Raw genomic sequence first — 22,330 nt, 5'->3', positions numbered from 1 at the left:
GTTTTTTGGGGTTTTCTTTTCCTGTGCTCACCTTCCTGGCCGGCTGGCAGGAGGAGCAATGGTGTCTGTGGTGTATCCTCCTCTTGTCAGGGTGCAGTGTCTTCTGCTGCGTGGCTGGTGCTGTGGCCTTACCAGAGCATGGTTCTCCAAGCTGAATGGGAGCTGCACCTTCCTCAGCTCAACTGGTGGGAGCATGCAGGCCCTTCTGTTAATTGTGGTCGAGTTGTTTTTCCTGATGACCTCCCACACGCACATTTCCACTTATGTTTCTTTCATGCCAATATTTCTGTGACTGGTCTCTATATTATAATTTCACAACATAGAGGAAAAGTGAGGGCTCCCAGCCTCTCTCTAGGTCTCATTTCCCACTCAGGCAGCTAAAGTCCTCGCTGGGCAGGGCCTGGCTACATGGTGAGAGTAGCTAAGGCAAGGGACAGCAAGGGGAGAGAGTGAAAGAAATTCAGCCCCAAAACACCGTGAACCCTGTGCCCGAAAGAGGTCCCGTGCCAGGATGACTGGTGGCTTTGCTCAGACTCGGAACAAGCCCACGCCGAGAGCTGCGTCCCCCCATGGCATCCTCGGCGGCTGCTGCGGGTGGGCGGTGCAGGGCCCCGCGGCACCAGCGCTGCGTGGGGCGGTGAGGGCCGCGGCTGCCGCCTCCCTGCCCGCGGTGAGGAGGACGAGCCCCCACGCTCCCGCCGCGCACCGCTGTCTGTTCCTCGCCGCCGTACCGGCCCTGGCTTTCCGCGGCGGGGGACGGTGCGGCCTGCGGCCGCCGTTGCTAGGGCGTGGCACGGCAGTTGCTAGGGCCGCCAGAGTCCCGGAAGTGCTCTCGGGCTAGAGCGGCACCCGGAAGCGGCCGCTCCGTCCGCTCTGTGTTGGGAGGCGCGGGATCATGGCGGCAGGCGCGCAGGACGGTGGGCGAGCGGGCTGCGGCCCCTGAGGCGCCGCCATGTACTCGGCGGCTGCTGCTGCTGCTGCCGCCGCCGCCTCGCCGCCGCGGCGGGACTTCATCTCCGTCACCCTCAGCCCGGAGGAGGCGGTGGGGGCCGGCGGCTACAATAACAGCAAGGCCTGGAGGCGGCGCTCCTGCTGGCGGGTGAGGGCGGGCTCCGGGCCGTGAGGGGAGGACCTGGCCTGGAGCGGATGGGGAGCTGGTAGTGGCGGGTACCCCCGAGCTGGGTGTAGGGGGCACCTAGCAATGAGGGAGCCCCGCTGGGCTGGGAAGGGACGGGCGGTAGGGAGTGGGCAATGAGCGGTGTCCCTGGGCTTGGATGCAGCTGGACTGTGTGTTGGGGGTCCTGGCCTGGGGACCTGGCTTGGGACCCTCCATTCCAAGCTGTGGGCACTTGAAGATGGGGATGCCCTGGGCTTTGGGGAGGGGTGGCCCCAGGCTGGGGGTCTGAGAAGAGCAGTGTTTGGGTGGGAGGTCCCCACCTGGTAGGGATTTGTGGAGTGCAGGCTGATTGAGGGTGCTCTAAGTCATATCTTAATTTTTGTGAACAAAGCTGGGGCAGGGGGATACGCTGTGCATTTGAGGGGAATCCTGCCTTCTGCTAGTGGGTATCTGGGGGGCAATGGTGCACTCTCTGGGCAGGAGTGGAGGGGGGGTTAGATTTGGTTGTCGTGTATTTGCCCTGTATTTTAGGGCTTGAAGGGAGAGCCCTGTCTTTTGCTATAGGAGAGTAAAGGGAGTGGTTCAGCTTTCTGTGGGAAGGCTGAGTGTGAGAAGAGGTGTCTCCAGAAGAGCTGTGTGGAAGTGAGCTTCTTGTCTGCTTGGGGGTAGGAAGTGGGCAGGCAGCTTTACCAGAGGTGTGAGTCTTGGGCTGGAGAGACAGGGTGGGAAAGTGTGAGTCAAAGGGACAAGATAACCTTTGTTGCAGATAGGAGATGAGGTATAGCCACCTATAGAGGCTTTACAGGTGGTCAGATGAAGCATATGAAGAACTCGTTTAGGGACACAGTATGGCAGCTTCTCTCTTATTAACAGCTAGGGAAACGTGGGGATAGGGCACAAGATGTTTCACCCTTCCATTTATCCTTATTCTTTGTCAGCAAAAAAAAGTAAGATGGTGGTGAATGCCCTCATGTATTTTTGTGCCTCCTTCCTACCCATCCCAGGACATCATAGTCTCTTTTCCTGTCCTACCCTGAGGAAACACAGGGCTGCTGTGTTTCAAGCATCCTTCTGCAACTGGGAGATGATTGGTTGGCTGTGAGATTGATGGTTGGCCGTGCAGGTAGAGCCAAAGGTGAAGGAGTGGGATCAGCATCTTGTGTGCGTAGGGAAGGGTGTAGAGGATTACCGTACTGTCAGCAGTGTGGGAGGAAAACAGCAAATGCGTGCTGTGGGGCTTGGCAGTGTGAGCACATTGACAGTTCTTCACTGAAACATTTGCAGCCTCAGGTTGTTATTAAGAGGATGAGGACTATGGGTGGGGTGTAGAGTGGTTTGTAGGAAACTGCAGGTTGTTCTCAAGTGTAGCATTGGCACTGAAGCGCCCTCTCTGTACGCTAAAACCAGTAATTAGAAGCAAAGTGCTGCTCTGGTGAATTTTGGTAGGACTGTTGGAAAACTAACAAAATGGTAGTTTAGCAGTTAATGTTTAACTCCAACTGCTCTCTCTCTCTAAATGGAGGAAACTTCTTTCTCAGGCTGATGTAGCATTTGCTGTCTGACTTTTAGTGATTTTGTTGTATATACTTCAGTCTTAAAACCACATTTTTGCCCAGGACTAAACTCGAAAACGCTATGGTTTTGTCTTGTTCATTGTTCTGTTGGTTTACTTCATTTTCATGTTGCTGTGGGTTGGTGACTTTATTTGTGGTGCCAGGACCTGTTCTGTGTGACAGTTCCATGTATGTTTGTCAGAGGTAGGGTGCCTGGCTTTTCTTGTCCAGTGACTGGTACTTAGCTTATTTTGAGCCTTTCTTCTTTGCTGCAGTAACATTTTTAGTTTTCCTACCACTTTCTTCTGTTTCTTATTTTGCATGTATGTTCTGCAGTACCTCCCCATCCAGAAGGGAGGAAAGAGGGTTTTGGCTTATTCCCCAGTTGATACCTGGCCAGATGCACAGGTCAGCCAGTGAAGGCTCTGATGAAAGTCAGTGCACTGTAGGTGATGCTCTCTTGGAATCTTGGCACTTGGCAGTCTCTGAGGTTCTTGCAGCAAGTGGCTCTGATGTTTCTCTGAGCCTGCTGTGGCATATGCTAGTGTATTATATTTTTATTTTCTGTCATCAAGGAAAATAACCAATAGGTGTCTGCAGTTGGAAACAGAGGGTAACATTAAACCTAGTCAATTCTGCATTTCTTGCTCTGAATGAACTGATAAGAGTTTATTTTTGACTGAGTAGGCTCTTAATGGCATGCTAAATATTCTTCCTCTTACTTATTTTCTCTCCTAAAGAAATGGAAGCAGCTGTCTCGACTACAGCGGAGTGTAATTCTCTTCCTGTTTGCCTTCTTGGCAGTCTGTGGAGTCATTTCATACGCAAGCATGGGGGAACCGTGGAAAAGTATGTGCTCTGTATAGCTCAGAATACCGGAATGTGATGTTATATTTCAGAGATTGTTATAGTTCTTAGAACTAGTTTTAATTCTTATTGACAATGACTGGGTGTATCCATTAAAGCGCAGTTATGAGATGATTTTATGTGACATGTTTCAATGACTTGTTTCTGCTTCATCGGAAATACTTTTATATGCCTTTTCATTGTATATCTTGACTAGAGCAACATTTTGGTTTAGTTGATTGAGATTTGGAGGCTGTGGGGTTTTTTTATTATGTTCGTATGTAGATATTGGTAACCCAAACCTAAACAGTAGGATAAGATAATCCTCTCTTGGTTTTGATTTTCCATCAGATTAGAAATTCCAAGCTTTTCTACAATACGAAGGCACATTTACCTTTGATATTATCTTACTGCCTGTATTGAGAAGCTAAAATAATAGCAATTAAAAAAAGCATGTGTCTTTTAGGAGCCTCCTTGTACATTATGGAGAGTGTTAATTCCAAAAGACACTTTGTATCTAACAATTAGTGTGTGTTTATCAATGTTTTGTGAATGGAAACACTTTTTGGAGGTGCATCTAGTATGTGAATGCAGCAAACTGTTACAAATTTCTAGCTGGAACCTAAACTGTTGATTCCTTGTGCTGAGTAGTTTTGTGTGTCTAGGTCTAACAAACAAATCATTGGATGATCAGAGAACAGAACCTGAAATTCCTGGATTAAAGCTGGCAAATCCAGCTGTTCTACCAGCACCCCAGAAAGCAGATGCCAACCTTGGCGACTACTCAGAGCTTTCATCGCAGGTACTGTTATTTAAATGTTCAGTGTACTATTTCTTAACCACCAATATACCTAGGAGTGCCAAGACTTCAGGTCACAGTGACCTCTTACGTGAGGCTTCACTTTCCTGCTGTGATTAATTTGTTTGGACTTGGAGTGCTCTGGATGTCAGTCTTGCTGTTATGAGGAGCCTAAATAGAGTCATGGCTGAATGTGAGACATAGGATACAGTCAGTGTCACACTGAATTGGAATAGCTTTTCTAGTAGCTGGAAAAATAGCAGCAAACAGAACAGGTGTTAGTAGCTTTTGGAGGGTTACATTTGTGGGGGATGCGACAGGAAAGAAACTTGAACTGACTGTGTGGATTAGTGGAGTAGAGGAATACTGGTTACTGTGTTGGTCTTCATGTATTTACCCCATGAATTTTGGGATTTCCAGTTAATCAATATGAAAATTTTGTATTAAATCATTCCCTCATTGTGCACAAATGTACATGTATTACTGTATGGTAATTCTTGGTATTATCTAACACTGGCATTGTGTAATCTTTTTTTTGCATGCTTTTTGCTAATTCTAATAAAAATTTACTGTGCCTAGTAAAATGGAATCAAATATCTTTACAATCCTTTGGCAGTGCTTTGTGTTTATATCTGGTAGCAGCAGAGGTAGTCTAATTTGTCAGTGTAAAGTTAAGAACTGGATAATTTTACCAAAAGTTTAAAACAAACAAAAATCCCAAATTCTTTAGCATACCGTCTATTCAGGGCAGAACTTGCATGCTGATACAATATCAAAATAAGATTTCTCTGAAGTTTATGTTTAACATTGGAATGCTGTTGATTTATGGTTTGAAATTTTACCGTCTCTGCAACATACCAAACATGGTTTTGTTTTGTTTTGTTTTTTTCTTTATTTTCTCAGAAGCCACCAAAACTGCCTCATATTCGGCGTGGTCCTTCCAATCTTCAGATCAAGCCACCATGGAGGGATGGGAGGCTGAAGACCCGACATGATACCAGCATTGTTGTAGAAGAGCCCATCCAGGCTGATAAAGAAGAGAAAACGGAGAAATCTGTTATCAGGTAGAAATGATTCCGTCAAGTCACAGTGCTCCCCCCTTGCCCCTGCCAAGATCCATTGGATGTTGGAGTGAAAATTGTACGGGCTTTTTGTTGTCTTTGTCTGAGGTTGATTTCTTTCCTTGCATATATTTGTTCTCAGGTCTGGCCTGACAGCTGTTGATATTGATAGGCCAATTTATTTAATGCACAATTAAAAGCTTGGCAGGGGCAAGGGGGGAGCACTGTGCAGCTTTTCTGTTTTTACTGTTTGCATCGTTGAACTGCAGAGGATTTGGAGCCCTACAAGGCTGTCTGTATTTCTAATGCACTTAGAGATTCTTAATACTCAGGAGAATTCTTAGTGTCTGTAGGTTTCCACCATTTGTTTTGTAGTAAATATTAATGTACTAGTATCAATACAATAATACTGTCACAAGTGTCTTTGTCCTGGACCAGACTTGGAAAATCATACCAGTGTCAGTGTTGGTTAGGGGTATGATGCCACTAAACACAGTAAGCCCAAGCTGAAGTAGCAGAAGCCATAGACATGTATGTAGTTGCATGCATATAACTGTACAAGATATGCTTGCTCCTTTCTTACAAAAGATTAACCATACAGTTCAAAGACCCCTTATGCAGATATAGTAATACCTTTTACAGAGGGTCTATGCTGCTATGATTATATTTATACTAAGTTATTCCCCAAGATATTACTGATTGAAATCTTTTCATTTGGGAATAACTGAAGAGATGTAACTTGGATATAGAAAAGACTACTACAAGTTCAGCAGAGGTGCTTAAGATTTGGAATGCCTAGGCTTGAGTTTTTTATATGTTTGTGTCCTTTTCAGCGCCGGCACAGCTGAGCTGATCATAGCATCAGAACTGTGCCTGCATCAGCATTTTGGCTGTTGGTATTATCTGAAATCTCTCAGAATGACTTGAAGTGTTTTATTCCTGTGCTGATGCTATAACTCATAGACTTAAATGGGTGGTAACAGGAGAACTTAAGAGAACAATAAAAGCATAGTGAAGACTAGTTACAAATTTAAAGAATGTAAGTAAGAAATGAAATGATGGGATTTATGTAAGTCGTAAGGTAAGCTGACTGTAAACAACATAAACTTTAAAGGTCCTGTAAGCCTGGTTCCCTTAGGAGGCATATCATGAACTCAGAGGCAACATATCTATATATTAAACAGCATGATTGAGATTGTTGGATCTTGATATGAACTTGGCTTGACTTGAAGTCCATTCTGAAAGACTTCTCCTTCAGGAGATTCTTAATAAAAACCTGTAAAAACTCATTTATGCGCCTGTGGTGGTAGGGAAGGCTTGTGAACCCCTTGGTAGTAAAGCAAGTGGCTAGTCCTTTGTGCTTATTCATGATTTTTTTATGATCATCATTTGGGTGGTACTATTTAGTGTTAGTGGCTCCTATGATCATTTCAGAACTGGTAGATAACAAAATACTTCTCATGCAGTGTTCTCGGGTGTTTTAATTCTTTTTAGAAGTTCTTTATTAAATTCCATTGCCAAGATATTTAATGAAATTCCAAGAGCCTGTAAGACACATTTCTTAATCCAGTAAAATTTCTCTGGTGCAAATTACTTTCTTTGAGCAGAAAAATTATCTAATGGACAACATAGTTATTTTGATCCTCGATACGAAATCCAATGCTTGTTTTATCAAAGTATCAATTAGAATCCCTTGTATTTGCAGCTGGAGAGGAGCAGTGATAGAACCTGACCAAAGCACTGAACCTCCATCTAGTAAAATAAAGGAACCAGAAAAACCTTCATCTGTGGTAGCTGAAGACCAGAAGGAACCAGGTAAATAGTACAGTTAATGATGCTTTTATTTCTGTTCACTCTTGTGGTTGAAGTTACGCAATTCCTTCCCTGACATATCTATTTTATGTACTTATTTATTTTAATTAAATGAAACAAAAAGCATAGGAAAGATTATTTACCTAGAACATCCAAGCCTTTCAATGTCCTTATTCCACCATGACAGCCTTCACGCTTATTATCCTTCATAATTTGAAAGTAAATTTTAGTGACAAATCTTTGAAATATAGCCTCTGGGAGGAGGCAGACATTCCCATCTTTTCTCCAGGAAAGGGTGGTTTAAAGACAGAGGGCTTGAAAGGGACAGCTTCCTTTTTCAGCAGTGGTTTTCCTTTTGTTCTGCAAATACAGGGAAAGTGACTTCCTCCCTGAATTTAACTGAACTATTTTTAAGGCTCACCAGAAAGCTGTAGAAGATTTTGCAGTTGCTGTCCTTGTAAAGAACCTGTTGTTCTGCTTTCTGGATTCATATGAGGAAGTTCTGATATGATAAACATGGCCTGTTACAATGTGATGTATTTGGCTTTTGTTAGCTTAATATATATGGGGTTAGTTATGCTGCTTGGTGTTTCCCACTCTAGAAATCTTTGTTTGTTTATAGTTTTGCAAAATTTCAGCTAATGGGCTTGAAATTTTTCATGTTGGGTGTGTAACATAAGCTCAACTTTATGGCAAAGATTTCAGCAGAACCATGGAAAAAGACATGGTTTTGCCCAAGATGGAAAATGTAAGTTTTCTGCCTTTTTTGTAGGAAATGAAAAGTTCAAGAGAAATCATTTTGTACAACTGATTTTAAATTTAGCAGAAAGCAATGAATAAGACAGGGAAGATGAAGAAAAAATGGTATGTGGTAAATTAGCCCAGGATTGTATTGTTAAGCATATGTATTCAGCAGTTGAATTACCATTGATCTAAGCAATCTTAATTCTGATATTTCCTGACATGAGCTTTAGTGATACTCATCTAACAACCGTGCATGTGATTATTTTAAGGCTTTATTTGCAGAAGTGACTTTTTTTGCCAGAGAGAGATCTCTGTTTCCACCTGGCTGAATTGCTGACCAGAAACACTGACTGGTTATTCTGCAGAGGAGAGGCTGTACTGAGAAGAATAATCTGAGGATGGTTTTTCAATTAGACTGATAATTTATTTTGGAAGAAAGTTTCTTTTGGGTGGAATGCAGCAAAATGGTGTTTGGTATAGCTGCATAACTCCTCTGCAGAAGTCTTGAGCAAGGTGCTGTTTTCCTTTTGCAGTGCCCATAAACGAACGTCAGATGGCTGTGATAGAAGCGTTCCGCCATGCATGGAAAGGATACAAGGATTTTGCCTGGGGCCATGATGAGCTGAAGCCTTTGTCCAAGTCCTACAACGAGTGGTTTGGACTTGGGCTTACCTTAATTGACGCCTTGGATACCATATGGATTTTAGGCTTAAAAGAAGGTAATTTTTTTTCCTCCCCCATTTTTTCCCCCTAAAATAATTACTTATTTTCTATTCAGGCAGTACATGTTCAGAGTTCTTTGAAGGAAACATTTATTATGTGTGGCCAATAAGTTTAGTTTTCCTGTGAGGGTAAATACATATATATTTTATATATTTTTTAATATATATTATAAAACCCCAAACCAATATGTATAAAAATAAATATTTAAAAAAAACCCAACTGTATTAAAGGATACCATTTTTCTTGGAATAGAATTTTGAGCCAGAAAAAAATATTCTGTTGTTACTCATAACAACGGATATATCTGCTAGAAACTGAGGAATGTATTAATAAGCCTTCTGATTTTTCTTTCCATATTAAAACCCTAGTGCTATCTTTGTACCATTATACAGCCACTGTAGGCCTTCTACCCATCGTTCTTAGGTAGTTAGCCTGAAAGCTCCTAGGTTGTGTTTTATGACAGCTAGTATCAGTATTCTATATCTGGATTTAAGAAGGTTGTTTCTGTAAGGAATCAATGGATGGAAAAGGAGTGTTCAGTACCTCCTTCCTGAACTGCTCTGCTGTCTGTATGTTTTCACAGTTATTCTGGAAGTGACTGTTAGAAAACTTTCAAACAGATTTTGAAAACTAAGCCAAAAATTCTGCAATTCTGTTGCAAAAAATTTGCTTCATGAGTATTTAAGAGTTTTTTGGTTTGGGTTTGTTTTGTGGTTTTTCGGGGGGTTTTTTTGTTGGGTTTTTTTTGTGGTTTTTTTTTTTTTGTAGTGCAGGGGTTTTTTTAGTGGTATTTAAAAAATTCTGGAACTGTATCTATTTAACCTTGGTAGATAGCCGCCTTTGTAAACTTACCAGTCATGCAATTTTTTTTGTGTCAAGATAGGAAGAACAGAGCTGCTAGTAACGGTACAATAAATGTGAAAGTCTTTCATGGTTCTTCTACCTTTGAAGTTTTTGTGTAAAATATTAAATCAAATGAGAACCCTGTATGATGTGTTTGCAGCCCTAGGCCTGAGCAGGCTATCTTGAAGTTTCATCAAGTTGATGGTGTGCTGCTCCCCTTTCCCCTTCCCCCTCCCCCCCCCCCAACTCAATTGTGAACTGCACAGAGCTTTTAAAATAAATTATTAGTAATTTAGATGTGTTGAAAATGGGTTCTTGGTGAAAGCTTCTTCGTATTTTATAGCGGTTCTTTTGCTGATTGCCTTGGAAAGCTCCTGGAGTTTCTTCTGAATAACAAATGAAAGTTCTTTTGGAGGTTGTCAGTCTTTCTTATAACATGATGAATGCTAATGCTTCTGTGAAAGAGGACCTTACCTTTTCTGTTGCACTGCTAGATAGTGCTAACATCTGACAGCAGAGATTTTTCTGTGGTTCTTCTCAGTCTACCCAACATCCAAGATACTTTTTCTCGTGAGGACACAGAGGCATCCTTTTGCTTTAGAGTTAATCACCTGTGGAATACCTTCCACTTATGGGAAACTGTTCTTTTGTGCCTGCTCACAAGCAGGAGTTTCTGAAGTTGTGAAATACTTTGAGATAGCTCATGCCTCTAACAGTGAAGGTTAAGCGAACTCACATGCACCATGGAGTTAGACCCTCTGCAAAAGCAGTCATTGAGTGATGCTGCCAATAAGCTGACTGTTGAATTTAAAATGGCTTTTTCTACATTCCTTTTTGAATTAGTAGTATGATAAACAACCATTTTTGTTTCTGGGGAAAAAATTGCAGACTGTTGGGATTTTACGGGTAAGTAAAAGTAAGGCAGGCTCCCCAGGACATTAGAATCACAGAATCGTAGAATGCTTTTGGTTGACCTTTAGAGGTCATCTAGCCCAACCCCCCTGCAGTGAGCAGGGACAGCTTTAACTAGATCAGGTTGCTCAGAGCCCCGTCCAGCCTGACCTTGAATGTTTCTAGGGATGGGGCCTCTACTACCTCTCTGGGCAACCTGTTCCAGTGCCTCATGACTCTCATTGTAAAAAATTCCTTCCTTCTATCCGGTCTAAATCTACCCTCGTTTAGTTTAAAACCATTACTCCTTGTGCTGTCATAACAGGCCTTGCTAAAAAGATTGTCCCCATCTTTCCTATAGGCCTCCTTTAAGTACTGAAAGGCCACAATAAGGTCTCCCCGCAGCCTTCTCTTCTCCGGGCTGAAGAACCCCAACTCTCTCAGCCTGTCCTCATAGGAGAGGTGCTCCAGCCCTCAGATCATTTTTGTGGCCCTCTTCTGGACCTGCTCCAACAGTTCCATGTCCTCTTGTGCTGAGGGTTCCAGAGCTGGATGCAGTACTAAAATTGCTAGACTAAAGGTGTTAACATTTTCAGTTAACAGCCATTATCTCTTATCTTGGTAGATAACAGCTTTGGTTTAAAAAGATTTAATTAAAAAGTTCAGAAGGCTCTTGTGGAAGTATAAGTAAATTGTCTGACAAGTCAAATGGATGGACTTAAAAGATCTCAATTTCTGGACTATTTTAATAAAGAATTCCTCAATTTCTTCTTTTTTTTTTTTTTTTTTAGACTATTAGGAACTTCTTATTTTGCTGGGTATTTCTGTCTGTATGCATCTGTGGTGCATGTTGAATAAGAATTAAGCCAATGGTAGTCAAACTTCTCCCAACATATGCTCTTCACTTTAGTTTTCCACCTAAAATTATGATCTCTGTAGACAGATATAAGTAACTGTCATGGATATCTGCTAATGTGTCTAGTCTAGTTGTAACATGCCAGAAGTTCATAACTGAACTACTTTTTATACTTTGCAGAATTTGAAGAAGCGAGAAAATGGGTAGCAAACGATTTAGTATTTGATAAAAATGTGGATGTGAATCTCTTTGAGAGCACTATTCGTATCCTGGGGGGCTTGCTGAGCACCTACCATCTCTCCGGAGATAGCCTCTTCCTGGAAAAAGCTGTGAGTGACTAATCTTACAAATGAATCTGGATTATGTATTCCATATTAGACAAAGTTGAGGGAATATTTATCAGAAAGTTAAATGTTGCTGTTTTACAACAGTTTCAGTTTTGCAGTGGTGGGAAAGAAATTTACCATTAATCTTTTAAGCCTGTGCTTCTTTTTGCTCTCTGGATAACCTCAGAGCCTCGCTGTGTTTTATCAGGTATTCTTATATGTCTGTTCTTCTGTTGATGAAGCGCTGACCATAATAAAGTTCATGAAACAAAAGACAAAATAAATGGTTGCAAAGAGTAATAGCTGTCTCTTGTCATCCTTCCTGTGTGTCTTAACAGCATCAGCCACCTCTTTAGATTAGCTAGATGCAGTCAATGACTTCAGAATTACATCACGTTGCAGAGGGATTGCAGACTTAAATGAGGCATGCAATACTAGGAGCAAGGTAGAAACTCTGTAGTCATTACTATGAATAAATCCATGACCCTTTTTAATTCTTGGCTTGCTTGCACCATTTAAAAATAAGCTGCTATTTTCTTTTCCTGTCTGCTTGGTGAAAGAAAATCTAAAGGGGTGTGCGTGTGTCTATATATTTATTTTTTGTTTTGTTTGTTGTTTTGTCCTGTACTCTTTGGTTTTCTTTAGAAAGACATTGGGAACAGGCTTATGCCAGCATTCAAGACCCCCTCCAAGATACCGTATTCTGATGTCAACATTGGCCGGGGCACTGCACATCCACCTCGTTGGACATCTGACAGCACTGTGGCAGAGGTGACCAGTATTCAGCTGGAGTTTAGGGAGCTCTCTCGTCTCACTGGAGATGAGAAATTTCAGGTATGGAAGAATCAGTCGATGTTTTTCTCTTTTTCCACCTCTCTACAGCTCCACCACTGACTCTCCATCAATACACGTGGTCTCTGTAGTCTCTAAGTGACATTAAATGAGTTGTGGAACTCTAGATGAGGGAAGGAAAAGAAACAAAGTAATTCCAATTATTTTCTTAAATACCAAAAAGTAGTAGTGGAAGTGAATAATTATTTTTCTCCCTCAGAAACAGCTTTTGATTAAAAAAAAAAAAAACCCATAACCACACCGAAAAACCAAAACCAAACCACAACAAAACCCAAACACCACCCCCACCATCCCCCGACACCCCCCCAGTTTTTATCATTTACTTTTTTGTTTGACACTAGGTTGTCAGATTTTGAAAAAAATATTAAGCTAAACAGGGGACTGTGAAACCTTGCCTTGCTTAATGTTGTTAGAATTCTGTGTGCGGTTTCTTGATGCCATTATCTAAATGCAAAGAACAAAACCTTGGTGTTGCCATCCGAGGAACTAAAATGTGACTCACTGGATAAGGGTCTGATAGCAGGTCAAAGTATAAGGAAAAGTTAGTTGAAATAAAATAATTCCAGAGAAAAGAATATTTTTTCCACTCTTCTTTTTGTTTGATGATGTTGTTTTATTGTTTTAAACTGTGTCCACAGCTCAAGTTTTGAGGAGTGCAGTTATTTGAAGAAGTTTTAGCTATTGCATGCATCATATAGTTGTTATTTTAGGTGGACTTCTACTTTGCAAATATGAATCAGATCATAGTCCCATGCCATAGTACTGGCTTTTGAGTGGGCTTACTTGAAGGAAAGGAAATAGTTATAATTCAGAGTACTTAAATGTACCCAGAACGTCATGTTTTGAGAGTCAGCAAGTTTGAAATCCAGTATTTAATATATTGCATGAGCTGAACTGGATGCCCCTGATGCTAATTTGAGGAAGAATAGTTAAAGATTTGTTACCAGCCTGAAGTTACTAGCCACAGTTTTGTGCATCATTTATACCTGTAATTTATGTTTGCTATTTTCTTTCTTTTAGAAAGCTGTAGATGAGGTGATGAAGCATGTTCACACCCTCTCAGGGAAAAATGATGGACTAGTGCCTATGTTCATAAACACCAATAGTGGGCAGTTCACTCACTTGGGTGTCTATACTCTGGGAGCCAGAGCTGACAGCTACTATGAGTATTTGCTCAAGCAATGGATTCAGGGTGGGAAAAAAGAAAATGAGTAAGTTCTTTCCACTTCTCATATTGGTGTGAGAATTATGCGCGCTTTAAAACTTTCTGTTGTATTTTGCTGCTTAAAGAAAAATAATGTGTGCGCCCAACAGTCAGCTGAAAATATCACTGTTTTTAAAAGCAAGCTAAGCAAGCAAGAGGGACCTGTGGTAACTTGAGGTAAAAACAGCATGAGAGTTAGGCTTAGTCTCAAAACTTCTCCTCAGAAAACTTTTCTTTCTCAGCACATCAGATGTGAGGAGTATTACAGACAGAGCAGGTGCATCTCTACAAAGAAAGTTTGCATCACTGCTTTTTTCAAGCCATACCGCACTGTAAACGGAGAACAGTTGTCTTTGGGACCATGAACAATTGTGAGCCTCAGAATGGAATTACTCAACAGGTTTTTTTTCCACAGAAAAGTACTTTGAAACAAGGAAAATTCCAATTAAATACTGGGGAACAATGTTTCACAATGAGAGTGGTCAAACATTGGAAAAGGTTGCTCGAAGTCATTGAATCTCCATCTTCGGATGGAGATACTACTACATCTTTGGATGGAGATACTAAAAAATTGCTTGGATAAGCAAGTAGAGACCTCCAAAAGGTCCTTACCAGCCTAGATTTTTTGTGATTTCAGTTACTGCACTTCTGAGGATTCCTGAAATAAAGTCCGGTTACTGCCTAGAAACAGAGTTGGGGGTATGTTTTCTTTAATACCTAAATTTAGGGTTTACTTGAAAAGTAAACCCAATATTGCTACATGGTAGTGATAACTAATTAATGTCCAATTGATGTTGACTTCGAGGGTTTTTTTGTCAGTTTTCACATTTGGTTAAATATTGTTCTTTAGACTGAAAATAAAGGTTTCAAAAGGATTATGCTGAACGTCAGCTATGATTAAACGTGTTCTAACTGCATGTATGTGAGCCAACTGGGAATGATTTTAATTCACAGACTGTTGGAAGACTATATGAGAGCCATAGAAGGAGTGAAAAAGCATCTTCTTCAGAGATCACAACCCAAGAAGCTTACTTTTGTAGGAGAGCTTGCTCACGGCCATTTCAGTGCCAAGATGGTAAGAAGTACAACTGCATTTAAAAAAACAACAAAAGAAAACAGAAAAAACACCACCCCACCCCCCCCAAAAAAATCAGTCTATGGAGAGGCAAATGCAAAGCTTCTGTGCTGTCTTTCCCCTTTTCCCCCTCCAAAGAAAACCAAACCAACCAAAAAAAAAACCCAGGGGAAAAAAAAAAAAGAAAAAAGCCAAGACTATATATATATATATATATATATAGCCAGTGTGATGGCAGTACTAACTAGTTTGTAGATGCTAGTCACCTATGCAAACCAGGGGCCTTCTCTTTGAGTTACTCTAGTAAATCCATTTATGTTTCTGTAGGACTGAACATTTTGGTGCTGCAGTCAAATTTTCTTTCTGTCTGTTTTGGTCATAAAACTCCAGTGCCTGAAACTGTTGAGGCAATGCTTATTTTATTTATTTTTTATTATTATATTATAATATAATATTAACATATATTAATTATATATAAAATTAACATAAATTTTATCAATAAACATCAAATTATTAATATAAGTATAAAAATAATAAAATAATAACATAATATTATGATATTAAAATATAAATATTATTATTTATTTTCCATAATTCAAAAATATATATGGACACTTGCACACCTGGCTTTTCAGATTTACCTTCCACAGAAGCACGTGATCTAATATTGTGTTACTGGGTCAAAAAAAAAAAAATCTGATAATTTTTGAGAGTTCTGCCCATTCATGACATTTGTTTCTTTTCCTACATGTATGGTTATTGAGTAAAACAGTATGCTGTTTGCTGTAGGTAAAATTGATCTTAACTCCCTGCTCTTAATTTGTGCATCCATACTATTTAAAATGCATTTTAAGATCTTTTAGTTAAAGATTTCATTTAAGTGCAGGTATTGTATGTGTGTGTGGCTTTTTTTTTTTTTTTTTTTAATATGAGTGGTGTATTATTAATGTATGTGTAGCCTTATGCATACTTTTTCAATACCTGAAGTGATCTTTCGTGAGTTCTTTGACTTGTTTGGTTTCTCGATGTAGTATTTTTGAGATGTTCAGTTCTATTTTTCAGCATGTGCTTCTTGCATCTGAATTTCCCAAGGGCTCTCCAGACCTTCTGTGAGTGAGACTGGAGTCTGGGTTTTGGGTAGAGAGGGCTTCCCCATCCCAAGATATCACAGAATTGAATTCAGACAGATAGATTTGGCTTAGGTTTCTGCATGTGTCAGTACACTTGCTTCTGTTTCAGGGAGTCAGAGTTTTGGTGTTTAATCAATTATTATTGGGTGAAAGGCTTGACGGGTATCTTACCCTGGCCAACTGGAAAAGTGGGGGATGTTCGTCTCTTATGTCTATGTTGACCTTCACCACCCTCGACCATTTCCTTTAGGACTGGACAAAGCTTTTAAAGGTCCATACAGGTGCTGCTTGTGCACCAGAGTGTTTTTACTATGTTTTTGGGTGATGAGACCTGAGCTTTCATTCTGAATGGTAAGAATCATTTGAAATTCTGTATGTGACATTAATCTGTAATTCTTACATTCACAGTATCAGTAGTGCATTAGCCCCTGAAGGAGGACAGTCAGTCTTGTATTGCAAATTGAATTTTGCTGGAGAAGAGTTTTAGGCAACCAACAACCTGTTTTCTGATGTGTTCAACTGACTTTGACAATTGAGCTTTATTGGAAAGTTAACTAAATTAATCTTGATTGTTTACAAGTGTTGCACAGTTCTTGAAGTTGTACCACTCCTCTTGTCCTTTGAACAAATTGTTTGCTGTAGCAAGTAAAAACTAAGAAAGAAATGTCCCTGCAGTCCTTTCATTGCTGCTGCTGCTTTGTCTTGGGAAAGCAAGCAGGAACGCTCTTCATATGATCATCTTCAGGTGCCGCTCTTCCATACATACATGAAGAGCCAACGATGTTTTGTTCAAGGTGCCTGGTATCTGTGGCATCCAGCTGGCTGTAAACAAGAGAGTAAGCCTAGGAGAGCTAGTGGTGGGCATGGGAGCCAGCTGTATCCCAGACTCTCTAGAAAAATGATGCTGTTGCATTTTCGGCGCTCTACAGCCGGGAGGGGTAGTAGTTTTTTACTACCCCAAATAACTAAGTTGCAAGAAAGGGACAAGCTTTCAGGCAGAAGTATGCTTGAAAGCTTATCAGTGTTTTCCAGTTGTATCAGTAGATCTAATGATCTCTGCAAATGTTGTCTCTCTTACAATAATACTAAGGTGATTGTTTCAGAGCAATGAAAATCTCCTTCAGCTGACCTCTCCCTCTTCTCCAAAGCTTTGTTTTCTGTGGCTGACTCCCATCTCTGTTCCATTTTAAGAGTAAAATTAAATTCAGATGATGGATTTGTCCCTTATGTTGTCCCTTTAGGTGTCTCCACTGAGAAACCTTTAGGTGATTCTGCCCACCCCCCTTCATGAGTTGGTGTGAAATGTGTACTTCTGGTAAACCAAAAGACACTCTCTTCCCCCTTGCCCTCTTCCCCTTGCCCTGACCTGAGACCTTGTTTTCAGACACTTGACATAAAAACAGTCTTGTACATTTTCCAAATTAGTGTGTCCCTGTAAGAATGCTGCCTGCCTCATGCTACATTACATCAGATTGTTAAAAAGTTACCTTCAAGTTCTTAGTACCTGAAATGTGTTTTGAAGAAGGAGGGGAGGGGATGGGACACATAACAAAAAACCCCACACATAGGGAAAAAGAGAGGCACACACACAAATACCTGTTGCATAATTTTTTTCCACAGTAAGAGTTGTCTTGTCTTGCAGGATCACTTGGTTTGCTTTTTGCCTGGTACTTTGGCACTGGGAGCTCACAACGGATTGACTGCTGATCATATGAAATTGGCTGAAGCCCTTATAGAAACCTGTTACCAGATGTATGCTCAAGTAGAGACAGGCCTGAGTCCGGAGATCGTACACTTCAATCTTCATGCACAAAAGGGCCACAAAGATGTGGAAATCAAGGTGAACAGATAGCTGGCCTAAACTATAATTTGATGATTCTTCTGTATCTCTATTCTGCTGTTGAAACTCCCAGCTGGATATTGGTGATGTGCTCTGTTGTGGAGCAACTTGGTTTTTTGCTGCCTCACTTTCTAGGTGTACCCTAGCCTTTGTTTTTAATTACTCCTGTAGTGTATTTAGAAGCCGAGTTATGCCTAATAAATTCTTTGGAGTAGATGGAGATGGGAATCACTATTTTTCTTCCTGCATGTGTCCTTGAGGAAATTCCATGTCTGAATTATTCTTTCCTTTTTTTCTCTTGCAGCCTGCAGACAGGCACAACTTACTGCGACCAGAAACTGTGGAAAGCCTTTTTTATATGTACAGATTCACCGGTGATAAGAAATACCAAGACTGGGGCTGGGAAATCTTGCAGAACTTCAATAAATATGCACGGGTAAGGTCAGCTTATAATGACCATGTTCTGTAAGAACTTTATTAGCTCACTTGCTCTCTAACAAGAACTTTGGAAACCTACTGTCTTTCTAAGACTCATCAAATACCTGTGGGAAAATTCGTAAGAACACACAGAAAAATTCAGTTCATGCAGTGCCTTACAGTTTGTGATACGCTGCTTAGTACATGCAGGGAAAGAACTTTTATTACATTGGTTAAAAAGTAAAATGCAGAAGCTGTATGCAGACCACCAAAGCATCTCTACGTCATCTTGGAAGCTGTTAAATCTCTACTGCAATCTTTTTTAGAATTCAGAAGCTGAGAAGGACCTGGTTGGATTGAAAGAACACTTTGCTTGAAGTTGCAAAAAAAAAAAAAAAAAAAAAAATTGCCACAAAATGGCATTAATGCTTTAATAGAGGGTTTTTTGTGTTCATTCTGACTACAGTGCTCATGGAGATATCACTCTGATACGCTGTAAAAGCGTGGCCTAGATGCCAGTGGTCATTAAATATCCATGGTCTGTTCTTAAGAGAATAGCTGCGGTACTTCGTCCAACTCTTGATGTAGAAATTGTACTAGTTACTTTCTGTACCTTTGTCCAGAAACTTTATGGGGATGTTCTTTGTGATAGCTCTTTAAATTAAGTGTAAAGGGACATTTTGCTTCATTTTATTCTTGTGGTTTCTTTTAAAATGTAGTGAGATTTTTTTCATAGCTGAAGTTTTATATGTAAATGAAAAACAAGTATGAAATGAAAAACATGCTGGTCTGTTTCTTAGCGCTTATTTTCTCCAACTGCATCTGGATGTTAAGAAGTGAAAATAATTTATTTTAAATTATCAAAATATACAAAATTTCTGCTTTTTTTTGGCACAGGTTCCTACAGGTGGCTATACTTCCATTAACAACGTCCAGAATCCCAGTAATCCAGAGCCACGAGATAAGATGGAGAGCTTCTTCCTTGGGGAAACACTCAAATACATGTTTCTGCTGTTTTCAGATGACATAGACTTAATCAACCTTGACAAATATGTATTTAACACAGAAGCTCATCCACTCCCTATCTGGGTGCCAGCATAGACTGGGTGTCAGTAGACCTTCCAGTGGTGGCATTTTTATCTTCAAGTCACTTTACTTTTCAGGGTTTGAGGAGAGATGCTATATTGCACCTTTTTTGGCTTAAAACAAACAAACAAAACTTTTGGGAAAGCATCTCTGGTTTGGAGAAGTCATGTCAGTCTTAAATCTAATCCCTGGTTCTGGGATGGACAAGCTGTGCCATACTAAGCTGGTTTTCCTGGTATTGATGGTGACGTTCAGAGAATAATTGTAGCGTCGACCATGACATTCACAGGGCTCTGGTGAACCAGAACTCACTTATGTCAGTCTTACTAAATGCTCATTAAATATCGGGAATGCAGCAAGTTGTCTTACAGCACAGGATTGCCCCTGGAGAGAAGGAATAAGCCCACAGGTTTCTGGTTTATTCTGGATTCACTGAAACACTTGGTTACAGTGCCATTCCTTCGTAAGAATGTATAGTGTTTCAGGTGGTAAGTGGAATAAACAGAGAACTGTAACGTTGTCCCAGGTAGAAGCAAAGCTGTCAGTATTGCTACTGATACTCTGATCTCATTCCAAACTACCGAGCTATGCTGCATCACGTTAAAAAGAAGGAAGTGGCAGCAAAGCATCTGTTGTACAGTGTCTTAGTTTTATAGAGCACTTTGAACAATCTGTTCAAGCTGTGGCTGAAATGAATGATGGAAAAGAATTTGCTGCTGGTTTGGCTCAAAGTGGTATATAATTTTGTAGAGGTATTACAGTTTTTTAACTTATCTGCAGGAATGCAGGAGATAATGTGAAACGCAAGTGAAACTACACATGCATTTTTATGTATTATTTGCATCAGTTAGACTCAGGTATTCTGACTGAAAGCTGCTTTGTGAGGTTGGGCACTGGGAAAGCTTGTGAGCACATTAGGTATAATTCTAAGTCAGCCTCCTTCTGTCCCTTCCTGTCCAGATGTTGCACTGTAAGGTGTTTGACTCAAAACAAGCTTACAACTGTACAGCAAAGTTCATGTTATTTATCACTTTTTGAACTGTAGAGAAATTTTCAATTTTTTTTCCTTAGGAGTACTTTGGGTAGAAGTATTTTCATTAGTAGTATTAAAAGCAGACAGTCTAAATGTATTACAACAATTCCAGGTTCCAGTAGAATTAGTGAAATCTGTTCAGTTGCTTGAAGACAAAGCACACCCAGTTCTTTTTAAGAATCTTATGGGAGCCCTAGGATCTTTCATTTTTATATATGCAAATAGATTTTAAAACATGAATTTGGAAATCAGCTTTCTGTAGTGCTTTTCCTTTTGGTTTTGTAGCTACTTGGACAGTCCTGTATTCACAGATAAGTTCTCAGAAATGTGCTTGTTCATATTTCTTAAAGAGGTTGTTCTCACCAAAATGTCCTTTCCCCTCACATTAATGGGAGTGGCGGGAGGTATGCAGCTGCGTGGTAGTGACGGTGAGGTACGGCCCCCTCTAAATCTAGGGCTGCTAAGTGGAAATGATTAAACCTGACTGTAATGGTTAATTTTCTAGTGGCTGAAGGGGTATGTGTATGTTATAGTATTTGTAACCTTTGACTTGTAAGATGCATCTTTTTTGTTTTGTGCTGATTAATTCTGTTTGCTGGAGTCAGAAGTTACCCTTGGGACCACTGTTTAAAGTCTTTTAAAGAATATTTATCATTCCATGTACTAATGATGGCTTATGGAAATGGAGAAATTTTACAAATTACTTAAATGCACCTTTTTCTGTCATCAAAGGGACCCTAGGATTTGCAAGATGTGACAAGTTTGTGCAGAATGTTAATGTTCCTCCAGTTCACATGTCACCAGTAACCCTGGAAATTCTCACTTATGTGTGCAGTGGAATCTAGTAGCTGTAGCCTTTGTCTGCACAAATTATTTGCTCCCAAGACTTTCGTTTTCTTTGACATAACAACAAAGAAGGAAAATGCTGTTGAAATGTGGGAGGAAACACCTTCAGTGTTTTTGTTTGTGTTTCTGAGGAGCTGAGCTTTCGCTAAAAGTTGAAGGCTTAAAACTGGAGATTTAAAAAAAAAAAAAAGGAAAAAAGAAAAAGATAAATTCGGTGAGACTAACCAGGCCTTACTGACTTGTGTTGTTTTGGCATTGTGCCTTCAATTGAAGCTAGTATTGAACCCTTAATTAATGACTTTGCTATGGATTGTAAAACTTCCAAAGCTTGGTGTTTCACCTGTACAGCAGCCCTACTGAGGAAACAAAGAGATTTCTTAGAAAGTGGAATACATATAAATGCTCACCAAAAATCTTCTGTTGTTGAAGTCTTATACTAGTCTTAACATAATTGACTCTACAAATGGGACTGAGGGAGTCTGTCTTGTAATTTTTTTTGCCTTGTGATAGGCTGGAGAGTAATACTCCATTTCATAATGAGTTGAAGGAGAGAAGACTGAATGGTCACTTTCCCAAACACACTTCTTGTCTTTTAGCTGAGCCTGTTGGTTCAACTGATTTCTTTTTTATCTAATTCTTCCTGGGAAACTGAATTTCTTCGCCAAGTGTGGCTTTACTGTCCTCATCCTTTAAATCTGAGTTTAAGATTGTTTAGCTCGCTCTACCTTTGAGAGCAAATGCTTGTTTCAGACTCTTACATCGCATGTGAAATGGCACAAACCTAAATAATCTGGTAAAAGCTTATCTGCTTCTTCCTGTTCTTTTGCAAAGGTCACTTTAATTGCTTATTTATTTTTACTTCCTTAACATAATATATTGTGTCAGATTAGTCTCTGAACTTCACAGTCCGTCTCAATTCCACTATGTGCTCCCCCAGCACAGTAGAAGCTTTGAAGCTTCTTCAAAAAGTTTTCTTTCAAGTACTGTGGTTCTTTGAACCAAAGCCTGAACTGCAGGGTCTGTAATCCATTTTGGTGTTTCAACGTATTGGTACGCTTCTGATGTTTAAGTGTTTAAGTGTTGCAGAAAGGCCGTCTCTTCAGCCAGTGATTCTGTCCTTTTGCACAAGGAGCTGCCTTGGTTTCTCTCCAAGAGCTTGAGTGCCTTGCATAATTAAAATAAAACAAAAAAATTCCCAGCCCCACCCAGCTATACTGTTCACTTACACTTTCACTGAGAAACAGAAATGGGTATGGGCACAGCCATGGAGTGCTGC

General features: G+C 40.3%; 1 protein-coding gene across 1 annotated transcript; it reads left to right on the top strand.

The window, feature by feature from the left end:
- The first annotated feature begins 952 nt into the window (after nt 1-952).
- MAN1B1 (mannosidase alpha class 1B member 1) lies at nt 953-21,171 on the top strand. Its single transcript, XM_075717095.1, has 13 exons — nt 953-1,099; nt 3,411-3,519; nt 4,182-4,318; nt 5,219-5,379; nt 7,082-7,191; nt 8,466-8,651; nt 11,426-11,574; nt 12,217-12,405; nt 13,444-13,634; nt 14,582-14,702; nt 17,475-17,672; nt 17,977-18,108; nt 18,987-21,171. Exons 1-13 carry the CDS (start codon nt 953-955, stop codon nt 19,188-19,190), a joined length of 2,034 nt encoding a protein of 677 aa, XP_075573210.1. The 3' UTR covers nt 19,191-21,171.
- The last annotated feature ends 1,159 nt before the right edge of the window (nt 21,172-22,330 follow it).

Source organism: Pelecanus crispus, chromosome 9, assembly GCF_030463565.1.
Source record: "Pelecanus crispus isolate bPelCri1 chromosome 9, bPelCri1.pri, whole genome shotgun sequence".
NCBI classification, from domain to species: domain Eukaryota; kingdom Metazoa; phylum Chordata; class Aves; order Pelecaniformes; family Pelecanidae; genus Pelecanus; species Pelecanus crispus.
This window is presented reverse-complemented; position numbering and strand designations above follow the sequence as displayed.